Here is a 24,044-nt window from a genome sequence, read left to right on the forward strand (position 1 = left end):
GGCCAACTGGCCGGAGCTGAATGCCTTTTTTAATTCTTTCCATCATCTCTGACACAGCCTGCTGCCTAATGTCCTTCTCTACCACACACACACACACACACACACACACACACACACACACACACACACACACACAATGATAAGTATTTGAATGCTAAATGCATTTAAAAGCAACAATTCCACACCCAAATAAATAGGATGCAGGATAGTAATCACACTGCTACAAATATCCAACCGGACTGAAAAAATCTCTGAGGAACGAATTTACGAATGAAAAAAAAAAAAAAAGATTATTTAAAAATGATTCAACATCCAATGAATACCAGTCTTGACTGCAGTGCGAACGAGCAGAACGTTCATTACGTTCTTCTATTAAAGCTTCATTCAGTGGTGAGGTTTAAAGAAAACGTCAGGAATTCCCAACAAATCAAATCAGCCAGGAATGTAGCCTTGGTCATGTTCGCCCCCAACGCTCACATTCAATCCTGCAAACGCAGACGCGCGACGTGCGCCGACTTCACATGCTGCGGCAGGTCGAAACGTTTTGGGCGAAAAAACAAATGGGAAATTTATTCGCATTTTTTTACATCTGTGAATAGAGCACATACTTCAGAGCTTAATGGCAGAACTGGGTGGTTTTATGTAAATGTCAAGGCCCAAAATTAGCTGATTAAACCGGTGGTAAAAGTGTCTGACCAAGGTCATTTAAAATAGAAGTGAATTTTCGTAACGTGACTTCCAAAAGCCGAAGGCCAAACAAAAGTTCGTATGATTTAAACTTTTTGCCTTTTGTTCCTCAGCGCTTTTCATTTGTTTTCAAGAAAAGCACTAACACAGTTGATATGCCTGGGGCAATAGTGACAGTCCTAATACTTCCAGTAAGAGAGAGGTAGATAGATAAATAGATAGGTAGATAGATATACATACATACACACAATATTATATTATATATATACACACACACACACACATACACACTATATGCCTGGGGCAACAGTGATAGTCTTCATACTTCCAGTCAGATATAGATATACACACACACACACACACACTATAATATATATATATATATATATATATATATATATATAAATTGAACACAAATTAAGTGTATAGCACTGCAATACGAGTGAAGGAATAGAGGACCTGTACTTTAGATACGATCAGGGTGGGTCAGTATTTACATCAACACTAATGTATATTAATTACTATTTCTTCAAAACCAACACAAAGCAACAAAGCGAATTTCCTTTAGATATCTTATGTCACTTCATTAAAAAAAAAAAAAAAAAAAAAAAAAAAAAAAAAAAAAAAAAGGGGGGGGGGGGGGGGGGGGTGTTCCAGTATCTCAATAATCAAGCTGCAAAGATTTCCCGCTGGATTACGCACGATACCTTCTGTAAGAAGCTGTAAGAAAACAGGGCTTTGTTTTTTTTTTCCCTCTTCTCTTTTTCCTCCAGGCCCTGCTGACATTTAAAAAGCATTTAATAATAATTGAAATCTGTCATGTTCACATTGCTAATGGCTCTGTCATTTTGAGTGCACTTTCAGAAAATTGTTATTTTTGGAAGAGGCCTAAAAAAGTTGATGTCACAGTCCTCCTACATATTAGAGGTATGAAAGAGTGCTCCAAGATGAAAATTCGTTTCCTTCACACCGCGCGCGCTTGCCGAACGCCGTATGTGACGGGTTAGAAAAATCGGTGGCGAGTCGGGTAAGACAAATAAGTTGGCACGCAAAGTATTTCTCGGGAATTCTTTATAAATGTAAAAAGGTATAAAAGTTCCTAGTACAGAAATGTTTCACAAAAAGGAAAGAAAGTTCAGAAAGGTCGGCAAACAGGAATGAGAACCTTTGTACGCTTTGCTTTTGGTTGAACGATGTGCAATTTATTTTTAAAGAAAAACGCACACGAGGATGTAAGAAAATCAAGTGCGATCAGTGCTGAGGTTGGAATAGGAAACTTGCTATGGATTTATTTATTTTATTCTTTTCATTTATATGATTTTTGTGCCTCAACTAAGTGGGGACCCCCCCGCCCTTAAAATATTTTAATAGTTTGGACAAATTTGGGTTTCTCCTTGGGCTTTCCTATCACGTTCCTTTTACAATTTGAATTCAATTAATATAAGGAACTGAAAACCACACTGAAGTTATCCGAGTTATTTTAATGATGTAGAAAAGTGAGAGTCCTGGGGGTAAAAGTGCTCAGTGTGTTCGAGTGTGTACTGTTCCTTCTGCCTGTGGAATGCCGATAATTCAATAGGGACAAGGTGGCACATCATAGCAGTAGATGATGCAGCAATACACACTCTTACACTACACTTCTACACACTGTGTTCTTACCTGGATCTTTCGGCGCGGCGTCTTTCTCTACTAAAGGAATGTCGCTATTGGCGCCTTTTTTCTTACGAAGCAATGACATGAGTGAGCTAGAAAAGCGAGAGGGAAAGAAATGTTAACAAAAACCAAACGATAAACCCAACAGCAACAGTACCGGAGAGCATCTGTTTGCTCTGAATGAATGAATCGTTTATTATCATCAGTCAAATCCGACTTAAAAATCTCCATCTTAGTGAATTTTGGTAATTACTAATTGCCTTTAAGACGCATTCCAATCATTTTAGTCTTAATAAATAAACACCTTTAGCTTTGGCTAATTCAGATGTTACTCTTTTATACGGTTTCTTCGAATTAGTCATCTTACACAGAATTCATCATTGCACTGTTCTGAATTTAGAAACACTATACTGTCCAATAAACCACAAAATCCATTAGCTTTTAAAGTCTTTCAAGATCGGATTTTGAAGTAAATTGCTTGATGGTGTGGTTGCACAAAAATGCCATTAAATAACAGAAAACACTTTTACACCTATAAAGAAACCCAGATTCTATGAACCTGCAAAGTAGAAACACTCCCAACCCTAAACATCCTGCCTGTTCCCATGGTAGACTAGTACTGTACCGTCTGCATTTGCATACTGGTACGTGATTGGTTCTTATATGCTATGACACAATAACACTTTCCTTCCATGTATTCAGTCCTAACTTTCAAGTTACTCCTCTAGAAAGATTTTTTTTTTTTTTTTTTTTACTTTAAAAACAACCAGAATTTTTTTTACAACCAGAATTGTGCCGTTTCTTCCCGTTACTTGTATGCATTTTTTTCATTTTGCAACAACATGGGTAACACTAGAGTTAACAAAGTTAATAAAATGCTTAATGTAATACACTAAAAACTAATCTAGATGTAGGCTACGATCCATTCGGCTAGGCTACGAGGAACATGAACAGACCATAGTTGAGTCCCGTTGCCTTGGTACTCGGCAAAAATCTCTCGTCACTATACTTGAAGACATTTCGAACATCACATTGGCTGCTTCTAATCAGCGTCTGTATATGCATTTATTTTTTTTATTTATTTATTTTTTTTAAATGTGCGAAAAATACATCACAATACTGACGATATCTCTGAAAAGTGCATAATTTATCGCAGTAGTGATATTATATCGTCGTATTGCCCAGCCCTGTTTTGTACAGCTATTTCAACACACAGACACACACTTTTACCTGAGAGGGTTGTTTGAGACTGAAGGTGGAGGAGGGGGAGGGGGAGGAGGTGGGGGAGGAGGAGGAGGAGGAGCTAGGGCAGGTACAGGATTTGACACCTGCTGTAGCTTTTTCTGCAGTTCCTCCACTACAACACACACACACACACACACACACAATGATACATGCCATAAAACAGGTACAGAGACACATGCAGTGAAAGCCCCAATCAAATACAAACAGTATAACACACACAGACGGGCACAATGCAACACACGGTGACAAAAACACTCCCTGAGAAAGAAAGTGAGCGGCAGTATAAATGACATCATTCTCACAAATGGATGCAATTCATGGTATTCCAAGCGTTGAGTTATCCATCTAGATCATGTGTGTAGCTTTTAGCGACTACAGTTACAGGCGCGCAGCTTATTTAATATCGATTTTTTATTTAATACTTTATTTTATAGAGTGATAGTTGCTAATAACCAAGCTAGTTACATTGCTTTTAAAACATTCCTGCAACGCTTTTTTCTAGTTTTTATAACGTTATATTTGAACATCTCGGAGGGTTACAGATGTTTTTAGCAAACTGCAGCAAACTTTGACTCGGCTTTATATCGGCACACCACCCTGCTGTTGATTATTTTCCTATAACAGCGCACCATATCGCGTTTTATTGCTTACTTAATCACAGTATGCTAAGCTCCGTGTGTGTGTGTGTGTGTGTGTGTGTGTGTGTACCGGTGAAGCGGAGGTCTTTGGCCTCGGTCTCAGTTCTGGAACATTTCTCCATACACTCTCTTCTCTCTTCCTCCAGCACCACGGTCTTCCTCTCCAACGCAGCCAGCTGCTTCTGCAACTCGGAGCCGTGCAGTTCATCCTCCAAACGCTTCAGCTGGAGACACATAACATATACACATGCGTGCGCACACGCACAACAGTTGTTAGATTTCTGTGTATGTACTTGTGCGTGTGTCTGCTTTAGCTTTTCCATCTGGTATAACTATAGGATACATGTATAAATGTGTGTGTGTGTGTTTAGGAGTGCGCCTTAGCACTTGTAGCCTCAATTGTTTTATTAGTCATTGTCAGACAGTGATTGATAACTAAAATATAAACCGCCCCACCCTCTCTCTTTGCCAGTATCAGCCAGAGGGGGATGTCCTCCAGGAGAGTTTTTCATTGTATTTTTGAAATTGTATTTTTATACCACGCCGTGGTATCGACTTTGGTATCGAGTATCGTGTATTTTTGGTGGTATCGGTACTGACTACTAGATTTTTTGGTATTGTGACACCCTTAGTGTGTGTGTGTACCTGTCGTTGGTGCTCCAACCGCTGTGTTTCCATGGTGTGTGTGAGTGCGCTGATCTCTTTAAGAGCATTATCCAGAGCTTCAGAAGGTGACACACTCTGCATCAGGGCCTGACTTTGTCTCTTCAGCTTCTTCTGCTCCACCAACATCTACACACACACACACACACGCACACGTTTCTGCTTTCTGATTGGCTGTGCCTCCAGTTAAAAATGCAATCTAAAATCCCGTGAGCCTTATACCGAGTAACCATGCTCAAATGATCAATGACGGCGAGCGGAAATGACAGCTTAGGCCAGTCTTACATTCAGGAGAACACTGTGCTGCTACGTGTGCTGATGCTACGCTAAATGTAAAATGATGAAGACTGATTAAAAAAGTAAACACACTCAGCAAAATCCCCAGTGTCGGATGAACCCTTTCAGAGATATACATGGTCATATACAACACTGTAGGGTGTTAACGCGACACTGGGGATTTTGCTGCCTAACAACACTTGTATAATGTTACCCAATAAGAGGAACTCAAAATTTAGCTAAATATAATGAGAACGACAAATCATTTTACTATTTTAATACCATTCAGTTATGAGTAAGCACAACATGTACTGTGCAAAGCCACTGTTTTTCAAAAGCTGCACAAAATAGGTGTGATATAAGAGAATAAATGGCATCGTTCTCTCTATTTTCTCTCTAATTTGGTCTATTCTCACCCTATGATTGACGGGGGTAGAACATATGCTCTCCCTCACATCCACTCAGAGGTTTTTGCTCTTACGGACTCTCGGCCACGGGAGGCTGTGACATCATCAGGATTTGAACTCGCGATATTTGGACGATGAAGCCTTTTATTTTAGAGTAAACAACAAGTATCCGTATTTGATCTGAAAGAATCTGTGTATACAGCTCCTCTATACACCGACCACAAGAAGTGAAGTAGCTTTCTATTGTGAATGTCTAGCGCGCATGATGACTCCGACGGCGCGCAGCATTCCTGACTGTGATCGAGACATTAATGTCAGTGGGTAGATTAAAAAAAAAAAAAAAAAACCCAAAAATGTACAGTTCGATGAAGGGCTGAAGGTCGTGGGTAGGTATAAGAAGAAGGTGGTATTGCAATAGGAATTGGTTGAAGGAAGTTGGGATAACGCATCGATCATCTGAAAGCAGATGAAGAACAGCTGCATTCCTACAGGAGATAATGGCTACATGACCTCTGTAAAAGTTTTTTTTTTCGTTTTCTTTGTCCGTCAAATGAATCCACGGTTCTCGCTGGGCCAGCTTGTTGAATAAATGTGCCAGGGATGATTTTGACACTACACCAAAAAAGCGTGCATGGCATTTCATAAAAGTCACATTTTTATAAGATTCGCACATTAACTAGATGTAAGGAGCTAGTTGTAACACAACTGTCAATCTTGTAGTGGCATGGCTTTCTCAGAAACCTTTGCTAGACAGATTACCTGAATGTTTGTGATCTGTTAATTATAGAGTTTATCCTCAAAAGGGAATTCGACTTTGACGAGGAGAAACACAAACCTGCATGCAAACACGGTCATTATAAGGAGCTCCCTAATAATGACAATGTTTGCATGCTTTTACTGAATAATCGCTCCACCAAAGACACTGCTCAGTCATCTCACTTCAGGTGTTACCCCCGGAGCTAGCGCTGTAGCATGCGGCTCGCTTGGAAACCCGTGAGCCCAAAGTGTGAGCCCAGTGCGCGGTCTCTTAGCCAACGCACGCTTTTGGGTCTACATTGACTTTCTTTACTTTCGACACATGCGTTTGTCGTGGTTTATGTCCTGTTTCCGCCCCTGTATCGTCATCGGTTGTTTCCCGTAGGTGTGTCATCATTGTTCTCAGCTGTGTTGTGTTTCACCCCTGATCACGTTTATCATTTAAACCCCTCGTGTCTCTGCACTTCGCGAAGTATTGAGCGTTAGCACCGTACCATGCGTTTTTTTAAAAGCAAAACTACTTCGAAATGCTTAGTATACATCTTTATTCTGAACGGATGAACTGTTATTGGTGGTATTTCCTTTTACACGTCCTGGCTGAATTCTAGCAAATCGGATTTTGTTTTGACACCGTTAAGAAGTCAACTTCAAGAAGTCATACTGTATGCTGTTAACAGTCACCTAGCTCTTTATTAGGAACACTATACTAAAACTGGTTAGCGCCTCCATTTGCTCTCAAAACAGCTTCAGTTCTTCGTGGAATAGATTCCACAAGAAATTGGACCTGATACCTTTGAGAATCAGGTCCATGTTGCGAATCTCCCGTTCTACCCCGTTCCAAAGGTGTTGACTGGGAAGGCCAGTGAAGAACACTGAACTCGTTGTCATGTTCATGAAACCAGTCTGAGACGGCTTTTGCTTTGTAACATGGTGCGTTATCATGCGGGAAGTAGGCATTAGAAGATGGTAAATTGAGGCCATGAAGGAATGCACATGATCAGCAACGATACTCACATAGGATGTGGAATTTAAGCGATGATTGATGGTATTAACAGGCTCAAAGTGTGAAAAGAAAACATTCCCCACACCATTACACCACCTCCACCAGCCTGGACTGATGTCACAAGGCAGACTGGGTGAATGGATTCATTCTGTTGGTGCCAAATTCTGACCCTACCGTCTGTGTACCTCAGCACAAATCGAGGTTCATCAGACCAGGCTACGTTTTTCCAGTCTTCATCTGTCCAGTTTTGCCGAGCCTGTCCCCACTGCATCCTCAGCTTTCTGTTCTTGGCTGACAGAAGTGGAACCCGACGTGGTCTTCTGCTGTTGTAGCCCATCCGCCTCAGGGTTCGACATGCTGTGCATCCTGAGATGCTTTTCTGCTCACCACAATTGTACAGAGTGATTATCCGAGTTCCTGTAGCCATTCTGCCAGTTCGAACGAGCCTGGCCATTCTCCACTGACCTCTCTCATCACCAAGGCATTTCAGTCCACAGAACTGCGTCTCGCTGGATGTTTGTAAACTCTCGAGACTGTTGCGTGTTAAAAGAAACATTTCTCCCAGTCCACTTTTGGAGGTAACCACATTTTAAAATGCTAGAACTTCATTTGTGGTTGATATACATGCAAAAGAGAAAGATATTTCAGTTCAGGGAAGCCAGTAGTTTTCAGAACTATATATACACACACACATAACAACATATCAAAATTTCATCCTGTGAATGGTTCTCCCAAGTCACCACACAAATATCACCGTTGGCACTAATTCTATGTGACGAGACTTTTTCCTTTGCATGTGTATGCTGGCCTACCGCTAACCCTGCACACTCCTGTGTCGTAACCCAGCCTACGCTACCAATTTTCCGTTTGATGCACTGTGTCATGGCTTGTTGGATATTCCATTGGATGTGTGTGTGTGTGTGTGTGTGTGTGTGTGTGTGTGGGTGGGTGTTTTGTGTGCTCTCACCTTGTGTGCAAAATTCTCTGCCTCTACACGTAAATCCTTCTCCAGCTCCAGATCAGCCTGCAAGGCCTCGTACTCCTCCACCGCATACCGAGACACTACACACACACACACACACACACACAGTGTGTGTAAAGTAATAAATGAGACTAGTGTCTGAATTGTGGCATCGACAGGCCACAAAATATTGCAGCACTCAAGGACTCTGATTATAAAAACCCCTGCATCGAATTGCTGGTGTAATTATGATACAAGTGTTTATATTGTCTTAGAGATCAGAGGTGACGCAGCACACGTGTGCGCGCGCAGGGTTACAGCGACTGGAACGGACCTCTGTTATACTTCCCCAAGAGCTTCTTTTGTTGGAGCTTTTCAGCAATCAAAACAGTATTATCGTGTTTTTCTCGCAGGAGCTGAGAGAGAGAGAGAGAGAGAGAGAGAGAGAGAGAGAGAGAGTGAGAATGAGAGAGAGTGTGTGAGAGTGTGTGAGAGAGTGTGTGAGAGTAAGAGTGTGAGTGAGAATGAGAGAGTGAGAGAGAATGAGAGAGTGAGAGAGAGTGTGTGAGAGTGAGAGAGTGAGTGAGTGAATGAGAGAGAATGAAAGTGAGAGCGAAGGAGTGAGAGTGTGAGAGAGAGAGCAAGAGTGTGAGAGAGAGCGAGAGAGAGAGTGAATGAGAGAATGAGAGTGAGAGAGTGTGAGAGAGAGCGAGAGTGTGTGAGAGCGTGAGAGAGTGAGAGAGTGTGAGAGAGAGTGTGAGAGAGCGAGAGTGTGTGAGAGAGCAAGAGAGAGAGCGTGAGAGAGAGCGAGAGAGTGTGAGAGAGAGTGAGAGAGTGAGAGAGAACGAGAGAGAGCGTGAGAGAGAGAGTGAGAGAGAGTGAGAGAGAGAGAGAGAGAGAGAGAGAGAGAGAGAGAGAGAGAGAGAGAGAGATTTTATCTGTTAGACTTTTTGATAAGAAAAAGAGTTCATGAGATATATTCTATTCAGTCCTTTCATTTTGACATTTAAGTTTGTGAATTGTGAGCAGGTGTGTGTGTGTGTGTGTGTGTGTGTGTGTGTGTGTGTGTGTGTGTTTGGCGAAGGGAACCTTAAACTTGTTTAACTTCGGTGTGGTTAAAGTACTCTGTGTGGGGTGCAACAAATGCAAGTGTGTATAATGTTCTGTGTGTGTGTCAGTGTAGCGTGCGAGTGTGTATAATGTTCTGTGTGTGTGTCAGTGTAGCGTGCGAGTGTGTATAATGTTCTGTGTGTGTCAGTGTAGCGTGCGAGTGTGTATAATGTTCTGTGTGTGTCAGTGTAGCGTGCGAGTGTGTATAATGTTCTGTGTGTGTGTCAGTGTAGCGTGCGATTGTGTATAATGTACTGTGTGTGTGTCAGAGTAGGATCTGAGTGTGTATAATGTGTGTGTGTGTGTGTGTCAGTGGAGGATCTGAGTGTGTATAATGTTCTGTGTGTGTGTGTGTAGGATCTGGGTGTGTATAATGTGTGTGTGTGTGTGTGTGTAGGATCTGGGTGTGTATAATGTGTGTGTGTGTAGGATCTGGGTGTGTATAATGTGTGTGTGTGTGTGTGTGTAGGATCTGGGTGTGTATAATGTTGTGTGTGTGTGTGTGTGTGTGTGTGTGTGTGTGTGTGTGTAGGATCTGGGTGTGTATAATGTGTGTGTGTGTGTAGGATCTGGGTGTGTATAATGTTCTGTCTGTGTGTGTGTGTGTGTAGGATCTCAGTGTGTATAATGTGTGTGTGTGTGTGTGTGTGTGTGTGTGTGTGTGTATAATGTTCTGTGTGTGTGTAGGATCTGAGTGTGTATAATGTTCTGTGTGTGTGTGTGTGTGTGTGTGTGTGTGTGTCAGTGGAGGATGCCAGGAGTGTGAGTGTATACACTTGTAAGGGTAAATACTGATAAAGTGGGACACTTTTCATAAAGTGGGACTATTTTGTACATTCATGCCTATTACAAGCAAAATAAATGATAAACAAATATGATTAGATGAAATTCCCAGCATCTCTCCGGACTTTAGGAGTAAATAAAAGAAGTGTCCTGTTCTGACAGTATAACATGAGAAAGTAGAGGGTCTGAGTAGCACAGACTCCAACAAGTGACACGTTTGGTTCCTCTTTTCTTTTTTAGCTTTTGAATAGACTAAAGGGAGATTTGAAGCTTTTTATATAAAGCTTTAAGAAAAAAAAAAAACCCAAACAAACTGCTCCAGTTTTCTGGTGCCAAATTTTCTAGTACTGTATGATAAGAAAAAAGACACAAAGTGTGTATGTGGGTGTGTGTGTGTGTGGGTGTATGTGGGTATGTGTGGGTGTATGTGGGTGTATGTGGGTGTGGGTGGGTGTATGTGGGTGTATGTGGGTGTATGCGGGTGTGTGTGTGTGTGAGAGAGAGAGAGAGAGAGAGAGAGAGAGAGCTCCGAGTGTGTGTAACTCGGTGTCAGAACTCGCGCGTACTTCCTCTCGGGTTTTACGGAGCTGATCTTTTGTCGTGTCCAGATCGATGGCTAACCGCTTCTTCTCCTCTAGAGCCGACTCTAATTTATTCCTCAGCTCTGATTCAAAACACACAAACGTACAAAGTTATTCTCTAAACAAACAAAAACACACTTTGAAGTCAAAATCAGTGTGAGGCTGTACTCTCAAATCAATTCTATAGATCAGTCCAGTCTAATTCTCCCGCTGAACCGTTGCACTGTATTTGCTCTTCATGAAACATTTTCTCTTTCGTCGATCTCCTGCAAATCTTTCCGTGGACAAGTGAAAGTGGGCGTGGCCTCTCCGTGTTCGTCCCAGTGAGCACAGTTTGCATCATCATATAGCAGTGAAACGTCTTTGAATCATACGGTAAAGCATAGCGTTATTTTCTTTAAAAATTAATCAATTAATTATTTTATTTATTTATTTTTTTAAAGGGAGGGTGACATACCAGAGATGACAAGCTGGCAGTGGGAGGAGCTACACACCCCAGGCCCCTCCTCCTGATGATTTTCCTCATCCTCGTTGTCAGTCAGGTTGATTTCGGCGACGACGTTGGCATCTAGATGAGCCATATACATCATACTTTTCCTCTTTAGAGAGCGGTTCTGTCTGTTCAGCTACACACACACACACACACACACACACACACACACACACACACACACACAGTTAAAATACTATTATCATGTTTCCACCTTACAGTTTCAGCATCTCCCTGGTTCATCAATCCTGATATCAGTGCGGAGACTCACAGATCCTTCCGGTGTCCGTGTGGGTTTCCTTAATGTTCTCCGGTCAACATGCCATGTTGTTTGATTGACTACTCTAAATAGACCCTGAGTGTAGATGAGTGTGTGAATGAGCGTGTGCATGGAGCCCATCTTGCGCCCCTGGGATAGACTCTGGATTCACTGCTACCCAGACCAGAATAAAGTGCTTACTCGAGATGAATGAATGAATGAATGAATGAATTTTTCACATAGTGGAATATATAGTCTTAAATTAAGCATAACTGTCTCTGTGCAATGTATACTTGTTACGCTTACACGTATAACAAGCCGACTGCTTAAAAAAAAAAAAAAAACACATTTCAAAATGAATAAATCAAGAATAAAATCAACAGTAGAACCGCTTCTCCCTGAAATACCAGCCTTCGTGTCCTTTTTTTGCTCAATCAAAGAGGGACACACACACACACACACACACACACACACACACACACAGGTGAAAAGAGCAATAATCAAGGGTAAAATAATATAGCCACACAGGGCGGAGGAAGCAGAGAAAGAAAGATAATTACAGTACTTTATCAGATACAGACCATGTAAATATCATTCAGTGTTCAGTATCACGTACAGCCATATACACATTCCCTTCCACGCCACCCTTCCACTCTCCGGCATACCTGCATGCTTTCTTTAAGGTTCAATTAACGGCCTTAAAGATCGCCCATATACACAAACAGAAAGGTGAGAGGCTGCTAAGTGGGGACCGAACCAGCCAATAGCGTCGGAGGGATCGGAATTAAATAAATGAATCCTGAACGACATATTGGTCGAAGCAGGGTGTTAAACGGCCCCGTCTGTATGCCACCTCTATTTAACGAGCGTTTATTAATGACGGCTCCGTCGGGACCAGACGCCACACAAAGCCATTTCCTGATGATGTCCTTTACTCTGAATGCGCGTATTAGAAAATACAATCAACAACACATAATGCGAGGATAAACACACACACACTAAGTGATAATCATCCAGCATTGATGTGAGAGCGCCAATGTGAAATTACACATTTGCAGAAATCAGTCACACACACACACACGGAGGTCGCCGCACAACCCCCCCACCCCCCCACACCCCAACTCCATCATCACCTCTGTTCTCGACATCAAAACAAAATGTCATGTGTTTGGATTGCACTTTGATTTGACTGCCACAGCCTGCTCTTTCCCCCGTTACTGTTTTTTTTTTTTTTTTTTTTTTTTTTTTTTAAATTCAGGATGCTCCAGAGTTTAAGAAATTGATTATGATTTTTCTTTTTTTTTTTTTTTTTTTGCAGCCGCCAGAAACGGGGCCAGGTTGGCAGACAAATTACAGGCATCGGAAACAAAGAATCAAATGTGTGAAATATGGCGGTTATTAGAGCTGATTCGCTCGGCTCTCCGACGGTCTACGGATAGAGAAATTGTTTTCGCCTATTTAAATGTAAATTGGAAATGAACCAATGCTGTAATTTTCCCAACCTAACCTTTATATTTTTGAAAAGAAAGAAAGAAAGAAAGAAAGAAAGAAAGAAAGTACTCAGCACTGTATGTAGTGTTTTTTTGTTTGTTGCTTAAAGTCTAGTTCAGATGAACATTTCATGAAAAATCTGTCATCAGAACATTCGCTAGAATATTAATTCGTTCGATGTTCAGCTGCATCGAAAACCGATCCGAGGTACACCGGAAGCCGAGCGGGAATACGCATCACGGGACGTCACGCAAGCACCCAGTCACACACTCAATCCCACCTAGTAAGAGGATGGTTCTGCTCGAGCTTTCGTGTCATCTCAAGGGAGTTTTTCCTTGCCAAGGTCACCTCTTGCTTGTTTAATTAGTGATCAAAAACCACATCGGGAATTCTGAAGACGTGGAACTCCAGCCAAGACGGCAACCTCATCGTGAAATAGTTAAATACCTTGTTTAACTATTGTTATTTGCAATGTTTTGAGGAGGCAGATCTCTCGATTTAAACGTGGTTGAAGGAAACGGTTCTTTAATCTGATTAAAGTTTAAAAACGCCCCCGATGTCTTAATCGATATAAAAAATAAAAATAAAAAAAAAAGGAAAAGTGGCCCATACTTAGCCTTGAGGAATGCCACATTCAGCTAAACCCAAAACAAATACCAATATGCACTAGCTCTTGTTTATACACCACACACACTTGAATGTTGAAATGGTTTCTATCCAGCCTTAAAATCAATCCCTTTCTTCACAGGACCAACAGAAGTGCTAAAGTGGTTAACGCTAAAAAAAAAAAAAAAAAATGGTTTTATCGGGGAGGATAAAATGAGATGGTTCAGTGTGACAGTGTTGGAAGAAGACAGCTCTCACAAGGGCTGTTAAAACCTCCTGCTGTGAAACCACAATTCATCCCGCTGGCTATGGGGCCGTACACACCAGAGATGGCCCAAAGAGGGACCAGAACAAAAGGACTGGAGAGACACACAGAGAGTAAGAGGGGGTTTTCAAACACAGTGGCCACCAGCATTAGCAGGACACACCGGCGTCTTCTTTAATGGGAAAGAGGAAGCATTGTGATTGGCCAAATCAGGCTTTTCTAAAGCATATAATGCCAGAGCACTATACGGCTCAGCTGTGGGTCTATTTCCTGTTTGATGGACAGCGCTGAAACGCCAAAAGCAGTTGTAGGAGCAAGCTGTGAGAAACGACCTCAGATGAGCACCCCCTGGCAGTCGAAGTCAGAAACACAAGTACAAAATATTACAGGAAACCTGAAACACAGACGACAGTAACAATGTGTGTTCAAACGTATTATTACACGTTTCTGAACAAAAGAAAGGAAGAAAAAGAAAATCCTAAGAACAACTTCCTCACAAAGTTGCTGTCCGAGTTGAGGTCTGTGACGGTATACCGCTGTAGGGTAGTAGGGAAACATTAAAATCATCCATTCTATGTTATACGCCAGAGTAATACGCTATGTCTAGGAGCAAACCGAAAAACCTGCCATGGATATAAACTTGATGCACTCACGTCTGGAACCTTCAGCAATGTATAATATAATACATGCCTATAACCTGCCTCCTAGAACGAAAAAGACGTAATGCTCATGTGTAGAAAGAAGAACGCGTGCACATCCATGAATTTTTTGAGGTAGATTAAACAACCCATTCAGAAAAAGAGGCCATATTCTGCAGCCTAAAAAAAAGGCACTCTCAAATCATCCTAATGAATATGCATTCGCCAAAATGTACTACAGCATATATATATATTAAATAATGAAATTGTGAAACAGAGCAGATCGAAAAGAGAATAACTTCAATTACTGGATCCGTCCTCGCTCAAATCTCGTCTCTGTTTCTCTTCCTCCTTTCACGACAAGCACAAAACGCAGTGGTACATCACCTTCCCACCTCCCTTTCTTCTCCCTTTCAATCTTTTCATCCTATGCTCCTGCCCTCCATGCTGCTGTTCTCTCATCGTGCTCTCCCTGCATGGGCCTATCAGGCAGCAGGGCAGTAGAAAGCTGATTCATCCATCAAAAAAAAAAAAAAAAAAAAAAAAAAAAAAGAGCTCAGAAAAGAGGCCATGATCTCCGTCCACAAGCCGCCTCACACACCTGGCTCACCCTGACGCTGTTTAAACACCCTACGCTTTGCTCTCGCAAGGTCTAAAGCAAGCCTTGCTCTGCATTTAAGACTTTTACAGGTGTCGTGCGAGAGCCTTGCACGACTACCTAGTAAATATTCGCTGCATAGAACCATATGCGCTTTTTAAATATTGCATAAAGTCTCTTGGGCAACGAGAAGTAATCTGAAAAAAGTCTTCGATATAAAGTTTTTTTTTTTTTTGTTCTTCTGTACTACACCGTCTTATTAGATGTGCAAAGCTACTGGCTGGCTTCTGAAATCACGGCTGACGTAGTGCGCGCTTCCAATTAGCTTACAGACATCGTGATATATATTTACAATAATATCCTTATTGGGAAAAACGGGATGCTCCTTAATAATGCCCGCTTACTGGTTAATAACCGTCACTGCCCCTTAGTCTCAACTATTTACCACTTAAACTACTTACTACCTTACCTATTGCTCCACTAAACCAAAACACATGGGATGGATTTGCACAGAAATTAATTCTTTATAAAGCGCACAGCATAAATTGAAGTAATTAAAAAAGTGACAACAGAGAGGGATATAACCACTACAGAATTGATATACTGACTGTAATGACATGGTGAGAAGCTAGAAGGTTAGGTTAGCTAAATCGAATGACAATGCTGTACGTATTATTCGGTTATTTATTTATTTTTTTAAACACTTTGATGCGTCGCCATGGTGTAACTGAGAATCGACTCCTAGAGAACAATAGGATGGAACAAACAGTACAGATATATTCTCCCAGAAATAACTGTGATAAACCGTATTCTTGTCATTTTAAGACACGCCGATATACGGATCATTTAATAGTGCGCTTAATGATGCACGTACACCCTCTGAAAGCGCAATGAACCTTTAACTCAGGAATATTCAGACGTTGGAATTGGAACGTCAAAGAATATCGTTTTTCGTCTTCTGACGAAAATATCCTTTCAATTCAGTCATGACGAGCTTAACGATTCGAGTCGGTTTTACTTGGACTAAAAATGGCGTCGAATTTTAGACGAGAAAATGCAAAAAAAAAAGGAAAGCAAATATTCACACGTTTCATGTATGAACTTAAACGTAAACGTATCGACAAAAACATGTGAGAGCTGCCCGTGAAAACCTGATCTCCTGAAATAATAACATTACAACGAGTACAGTATGGTAACACGACACTGTGAATTCTTCGTGCTTTAGTTATCCGCGTTTTAGTGCGTTGTTACGGATAGAGCGTATTCACAACGTGACTTACGCGTTCCACCTAGCGGCTTACTTGAGCTCAAGGTCACTTGTGCATCCGTGACATTTTGTACAGAAGGAAGTTGTAATATTAGGTTTATATTGTGTATATGTATGATTAATCTCATGTAAATGGTAAATGGCGCACTTATATAGCGCTTTTATCGAAAGCGCTTTACACTGTGTCTCATTCACCCATTCACACACACACACCAGTGGTAGCAGAGCTGCCACGCAAGGCGCTAACTTGCCATCGGGAGCAACTTGGGGTTCAGTGTCTCGCCCAAGGACACTTCGGCATGTGGAGTCACGTGGGCCGGGAATCGAACCGCCGACCCTACGATTAGTGGACACCACGCTCTACCACAACCGCCCGTGTGCATAGGATTCATTACCGCTGTTCATTCGCTTAAGCTCACGCAGCTTAAGCGGCTCGATCCCCGACATTATTGACTACGACTGGATTACCCGAAACACTACAACTGTTCTTTCTAGATTTTTCTTCTCCAAAAAACGGTTACTGCATTGTTAATATCTTGTGCGTCATTTTCCAACACTACGTTTTAATCATTCAAATCGGTGCTAGTGCTTCGCGCACATCTGAAATTCGAATGCACAGCTTTTGCATTCGAATGCGCATTTTTAATCTTAAGTTCGACAGAGAGTCCAGGTTATTCTAAAATAACTCGGTGACGTTCATTCTTATGTAAACACAACGGGCGGTATCGACGTCAGCAAAAATGATCGAGTTCACGTCCGTATATCGCACGGTAAGTCGATAAGGTGATTATCGTGACGGGCCTAAGTATTACAGGATAAAAGTAGAACTTAACAGTACAGCATAGAACAGAATAGAATAGAACAGCTTTGAGTGATATACAGAACAGAATGGAATAAAATACAAGAGTACAGAATAGAGCAGCACAGAACAGTACAGGAAGAAGTGGATATTACACAATAGAACAGTAGCAGAATAGTATATTACACAATAAAATCAATGCAGTTTAAAAATCGAACATTAAAGAATCTGACGAGTAGAATAGAGCAGAACAGAACGGAATTAAATGGAACGGAGCAGAGAATATGTCAGAGGAGAATACAGTGAAACACGAGAGAACAGTACGGTAGAGCGTAAAATAGAATAAAACACAAGAGTACATCACAGACCAGAATAGAACTGAATTGCGTCGAACAGAGCAGAGTAGTATAGCTTAAGAGTATTACAGGACAGAATAGAATCCAAGCAGAATATGAATGCACAGAGTATTACAGAGTCGAATGAAAATCTAACAAAAGAGAACAGAACAGTAAAAAGTGTCAAACCGAATAGAACAGAACAGAGTCGGACAGTACAGAATACAACAGTACAGCATCGAGTATTACCGTAGAAAATGGAATAAAATACAAGGAATAGAGTAGTACGGCGCAGAACCGAATAGTGCAGAATAGATTAGGACTAAATAGAGTAGCGTAATACATACGGCGTAGAATGGAATATTATAGAATAGAACCGAGCGGAATAGAGTAGCATGGAATACGAGATTACATTCTATTCGGCAAAGAATAGAAAGATTACACAGAACAGCCTAGAATAGAGTAGTACAGCACAGAATCACATGGAACGGAACAGAATACTGGCGAAGAGATTAGAACTAAATATAGAATAGAGTAGTACAGCACAGAAGGGAATATTATAGAATAGAATAAAACAGATCAGAATAGAGTTGAATAGCACAGAGCAGTACTGGATAGAACAGAAGAAAATAAAACAATAGTATAGAACAGTATAGAATAGTGCAGAAGAGTACAGCATTATATATATATATATATATATATATATATATATATATATATATATATATATATATATATATATATATATATATATATATATATATATATAAAAAAAATAAAAAAGGTGAACCTTAGTTGCCAGGGCCTCGACCGTCTCCCTGCAGGTCTTCTCGACCTCCAGGTTCTGCTGCATACTGCTGACCTCCTGCAGCACCTTATGTGACACTAAGAGAGAGCGAGAGAGACAGACAGAAAGACACACACACGTTTTAGCAATTTATATCAAATCTTTTTGCATTTTGTACTATATTATGCAACAAAGCAGCAGAAGGAAAGCCAAGATGGCAGCCTCAGGACTTTCCCTTTATTTAAAAACACACCATGAGGTTAATCGCACAGCGGTGTGTACTTGTATTTAATGTAAACCTGATTCTTACTGTACGCCTCTGTAATTAATTGTGTACTCAGTGATCAATAAAGACGACTCCTCTGCCCGTCTGGTGATCTACTTACACAGCAATTTCAGCCTGATACACTGGTGGTACTGATATCTGAGGATTTTATTTGCATCGGTAAACGGTAAAAGCACGGATTAGATAACAACTAGCATTAAATGCTTGAAAGTAACGGATGCGATCAAACATGCTGTAGGTGCCAGAGCACGACGGGGCGTATGAGTGGACGGGTATCTCGATGTTACCTCAACTGCTTCAAAAAATAATGATGGAAATGCATTTCCATCCATCGCTGTCGATCCGTTCGTCGTTTTACCCGAACAAGCTCTTCACTCCGGTGGTTCTAATACCTTTTGCGTCTGGCGTTGACGCCCTAAAAAAAAAATAATTCACAACCGAGGGCACAGAGGAACACGGCCCTCCGGACCAGATCTAAACCCAACAACGATCTAATATTTGCAGCGTTATTTAGACTTTTTTTCTTTATTTCCTCATAACCACTCACTCACTCACTCGCTCGCCCAACACTAGTGTGAAAAATACTGATGATGTCGAACATTTTTATGTGAAGCTCGTTCTCAAATGAACAACAATTAGGGGGGGTTTGAGCTTAGCTTTTTGGTTTACGTTACACACAGTCAGGTCCAGACCCCCGACCTGAATCAACTCCAGACTTAATCTATTATCTCCTTAATCAGTTATGGAATAACAAGGAAACAGGCCACACCGGCCCAGGAATTCGCTTATCGGTCGATTTCAGTCCAATTTCTTTGGAGTCTGTGAATTCTTTCAGTCCACGGTGGATGCAATATATGTTTGTTAAACCGCTTGAATTAAAGCTGAACGTCTACACTTCAATCGCGTCTTGAGCGCTTCACTTCGAATCCATCGTGGTGACGGCGTACAGAGGCAAAACCGAGGAAGAACTGTCTCGCTGTCCAAATACTTACGGACCTGGCCGTACGCACAAACCTGTCTGCGCAAGAAGACCTTCCATGACACATTTTCCCTTGCATTCCTTTCAAAACACCGAGGCAGTAAACCCATGCGACTGTATTTCCACACTAGTTCATGATACTGTTAGTATCTTTGTGTGAACGCCCCTTTGTGTGAACTCAAACCGTTTGTGTCCTCATAGACAACGTCGTGATTCGAACCTTAAGCACGTGATGCTAAACTGGAGGCTAGAAACATCTCTTTCGTGTAACCTCGGACTCTAAACACGTCTGTGGCTGACTGACTACGTCGGGGTTGGAATAAACCTGCCTCGTTATCGCATTTCGTTCCATGTTTTTTTTTTTTTTTTACTTAACCTCAGAAATCACACACACTTCATTTTTTAACGTCAACCACAGGAACTGTAATTCTTACAAATGATGGAATGTGTGTGTGTGTGTGGTAGTTATATCCCCCAGCTGTCTGTGCCACCCTGACTGTCTGAATTATGATCAGCACTCGGAACGGACCCAAAGCGCGCAAATTAAAGCTTTTTTTTTTTTTTTTTTTTTTTTTTTTTAAATGCGTTCATTCGACATGTGCCAGTAGCTCTGGCATTAAAAACCCTCTGGTTTCACTGATGAGTCGTTTTAATTGAACTATTTTCTGAAGGAGGCATGAGGCGGAGCGTGACTCGTAATGCCCGAGGCTCTGCCATGATTCGTGTCGGTAATCACGCTGCGACACCGGCTGCAGCCCGGATCGCTGTCACTTAACTAATTACACATTGTGGCTGAGAGGCGAAAACATGAATTAGTGCTGTGGCGGACAGCGCCTTGCTCCCGATGACACCTAATTAAAAGTTGATGAACCGTGGCTTCCGTCCGTCAGCCATTAAACTCTATTGAGCTGCCAGCTCCGAGTCCCTCCTGTCTTTCACACTCACACACTCATGCGCTTTATCACTCATTATCTTCTACATCTCTTCTAAATTTCTCTCTCTCTTCCACTGTACTCTCGTTCTCTTTATTAGTGCAAACCCTGATATGGTAATGTGTGTGTGTGTGTGTGTGTGTGTGTGTGTGTGTGTGTGTGTGGTGCTGTGCACACTTACTGCACTTCATTACAGATCTACTGCTGTACATGATACGCTTAGGACAGCACCACATACACACCTATCAGTGTCCATATCAGTGTCACTGCTATGCTGAGAATGATCCACTACCCAAATAATATCAGGTCAACGGTGGCATGACTGTATCTAGCTACGAGGACACTGAGGAACTTAGCTCACTAGTTTCGTAGCAGATTTTTGCACTACCGGGTCTCAAACTTGAATATGGAAACAGTGACGTCCTGATGATGCGCGTATAACGTCCTGATAACGCATGTATAACGTATCGCACTATGCAGGAAAACCGACTGGACGCTTTAGGTCTTGGACTCGATCGCTCGTTATGTTTAGTGCTCATGGGACGTTACGTTACCAGACCTGGGACGCAACACACATATTATAGCGATGCTACAAATCTGGGTGTTTATATGGACAGTTGGCTACTAAAAACAACAGACAAACCAGATTTTTATCAGTACAATTAAACGGTCAACTTGAATTAACAGCAGTTTAAGGAAGGATGGAAGTATAAAATAGCGGAGGGTAGAAACCCGAAGTTAGTGCAGTGGACATTTGGCATTGTGGTATATATTCACTAGAAGCGGTTCACGGTGCTGCAGTTTGGACCTCACTGATTTTTATTTTTTTCCCCCTTTCTCGCTTTCTATCTCATCCCGTCTTTCTCCAATCGTCCTCTATCCACTTCCTTCCCACCTTGTTTATCTTTTCCTTCACAAATTATTTATATTCCCAATACCTCTCTCTCTCTACCTCCCAGCGTTCTTGCTCTTTCACTTCCAACCTCACCCCCCCCCCCCCCCCCTACACACACTCTCATCCACTCCAAGATTTTAAAGGTTTACATCATCATGAACACAGTCTAGTTCATTTACTTGAACGTACTTCACTATGTTGTCTAATCACTAATTACGGGAACATTTTATTTAGATAACCAAATGATATCTTTTCCTCTTTGACGTCTCAATGGGGTCGGGAAAACAGAACCATGCTCCGAAGGCCCGGACGAGAAAATACCGACCGTTCACAAAGTAGAACTTTCACCAGCAGTTAATATAATCAACACAAATCAGAAATGGAAGAAATGTAGATACTGATGAGTGAAAGGGGGGGGGGATTGTGTTTGCAAAAAAAAAAAAAAAAAAAAAAAATATCAATCTACAATCTACGGACCCTGAAAAGTCCTTAGAGGTAAATTAAGCAAACATTTTTAACTAAATGCTACTCGTGATGATAAAGGAACGTCTGTAGAACCGAACATATGTTCATTAAGGGTGCGCAAACTTTTTCCACTCGGTCGTATCTGTGCCCCTCTGTTCTCGAAATCCATACATGTCTCTACCGTCTCTCTCTTTCTTTCCTACGTTACTCTTTATCTCGCTCTCTCTCTCTCACACACACACATCTTATTCTCTCTCCCCCACTTTCCTCGCGCTCTGTGTATATATTCCTAATGACCTCTCTCACCCTTATCTCTTTCCCACCATGCTCTTTTTCGATCTCTTTATCTCCCTACTCCCTCCGTCTATATATAGCTCTTGGCCAGCGGGCTGTCTCTATCTCTCCATCCTTTTTCATCCTATAGTCTCCTTCCCTCACTTTTTTACTCTCTCCATAACTGCTCTATCTTTATATACATCTTTGCTACACTACTCTCTCTCCCATCATTCTCCTATGTCTCTTTTCTTCTGTGCTCTCTCTCTCTCTCTCTCTCGCTCTCGCTCTCTCAGTATGCCATATCTCCTGTGTGACAGGTTAATTGTGCCAACTGGTAGGCTTAAACAGCGTTCACTGTGACGGTTCGGGACATCACGCGTTGGAGCTGACAGTCTTAATTGTGAGTTTTGTCCTCCTCATCATCACCACATTTCAAAATCTCTTTTCTCCCCCCCCCCCTTTCCCCATCTCTCCCTCTCCTTGCCGTCCCGTGTGGAACAAACCAGCGATTGGCTGCGTGTTTGGATGCGCGATATAACGCTCCGGGCCTTGATGAAGGGGGCAGATGCCTTTGTGGTCTTATCATTAGAACACAATGGCCATGTTGTCATCAACCTTGCCATCTCCTATTGAAAAGGCATGATTGTGTGTCGGGTCTCTCTCTCTCTTTCTCTCTCTCGCCCACCCCACTCCACCCCGTGCTGAATAGAAGCAATTTTCCAAGAGCTATGAAATCACGTAATGGCTCCCGAAAAACGCCGCGGCTCCGCCATTATTTAAGTGGAAGTCGTACACAATGTGTGTTTTTGCGGGCTGAGCAGTACTGAGAAAAAGCATGAGCAAAGGCCACACTATTCAGCCTCACTTTGCCCACATCTAATAATAACCCATTTCATGCATTAAAATGAGAATGCTGTGGGTCCTCTCTCCCTCTCTCTCTCTCCCTCTCTCTCTCTCTGTGTTGACACATAGCTGTTGTGCTTTTCGAGAAAGAAAAAAAAAAAAAAGAAGAAGAAAAATACGCTGCAATTCAATGCACGTGTTTCAATTCCCCCTATTTTGCGTGGAGAGCGAGAGCGTGGCTTTTCCGCATGTGGCGCAGAAAGGTGAAGTGCAGGGATTTAAACTAAAAGAGAAACAAAAGCGTGTGAGCCACGGCCTCTCACCGACTGCCTGAGAATTGTGCGCGAAACTTCTGATACTAGCTGAATGCACTGAAGGTCACTGAAACCGAACATTTCAAACTATTTTACTGACATGATGAACTGAGAGCGGATTATAAAAGAAGCCATTCGTGTACACTTCTCTACGTTATACCGACGTTGCCTACTAGATTTAATAGGGATAGTTCAGACAAACAGGAAATTTGCACCCTTATCGTCTCGCTTATATCAAAGGCAGTCAATCGGCCAAGACATGTTCGTGCCGGTTGACGTTGCTGACAAATATTGGAAGCTTTTAACTAGCAGTTTATCTGGTATCCGTAACTGAGTGATGGACCAACAGGGAAGTTACCTTCATCGCGAATACAGGCTCGTTTCCTTTGTTCGTAGGTAGCCTATAACATGTCCCCAATACATCACGCTCGTTGTCTGGTGGTTCTCCACTCCGTCATTCAACCACGCTTATATACTTAACCATCTGTTCCACTTTCGTTCCTTTGTAACAAGTGGAGGCTGGGGATCAAAGTCATCACAACGGGTTGTAACCGTCCCAATATCGCACCTCGCCAGACAATAAAACTCTTAGATCGTACTTTCTTGACAATTTGAGTGATTCTCATCCTCAACAACGCTCTTTAGAGATGTACAGGGTGTCCCAAAAGTCGCCATACGTAGGGGAAATGAACACTTTTTAGCAAAATGGTTCATACTTAGTGTATATGACGTATATATTTTTTCAGATAGTCTTTA

General features: G+C 41.8%; 1 protein-coding gene across 1 annotated transcript in view; it reads right to left on the reverse strand.

Annotated features, from left to right (window-relative positions):
* The window catches only part of shtn1 (shootin 1), a 49,728-nt gene that overhangs the window by 17,995 nt on the left and 7,689 nt on the right, over positions 1–24,044 (reverse strand). The window contains exons 4-13 of the mRNA XM_017476580.3: positions 18,302–18,396; positions 11,221–11,389; positions 10,749–10,846; positions 8,624–8,705; positions 8,296–8,390; positions 4,869–5,015; positions 4,294–4,447; positions 3,571–3,697; positions 2,347–2,432; positions 1–78 (exon numbers count right to left, since the gene is read on the reverse strand). The exon at positions 1–78 is cut by the window's left edge and continues 29 nt beyond it. Coding sequence (XP_017332069.1) covers positions 1–78; positions 2,347–2,432; positions 3,571–3,697; positions 4,294–4,447; positions 4,869–5,015; positions 8,296–8,390; positions 8,624–8,705; positions 10,749–10,846; positions 11,221–11,389; positions 18,302–18,396 — 1,131 coding nt within the window. The remainder of the gene's footprint in view (positions 79–2,346; positions 2,433–3,570; positions 3,698–4,293; positions 4,448–4,868; positions 5,016–8,295; positions 8,391–8,623; positions 8,706–10,748; positions 10,847–11,220; positions 11,390–18,301; positions 18,397–24,044) is intronic.

Source organism: Ictalurus punctatus, chromosome 9, assembly GCF_001660625.3.
Source record: "Ictalurus punctatus breed USDA103 chromosome 9, Coco_2.0, whole genome shotgun sequence".
Lineage (NCBI taxonomy): Eukaryota > Metazoa > Chordata > Actinopteri > Siluriformes > Ictaluridae > Ictalurus > Ictalurus punctatus.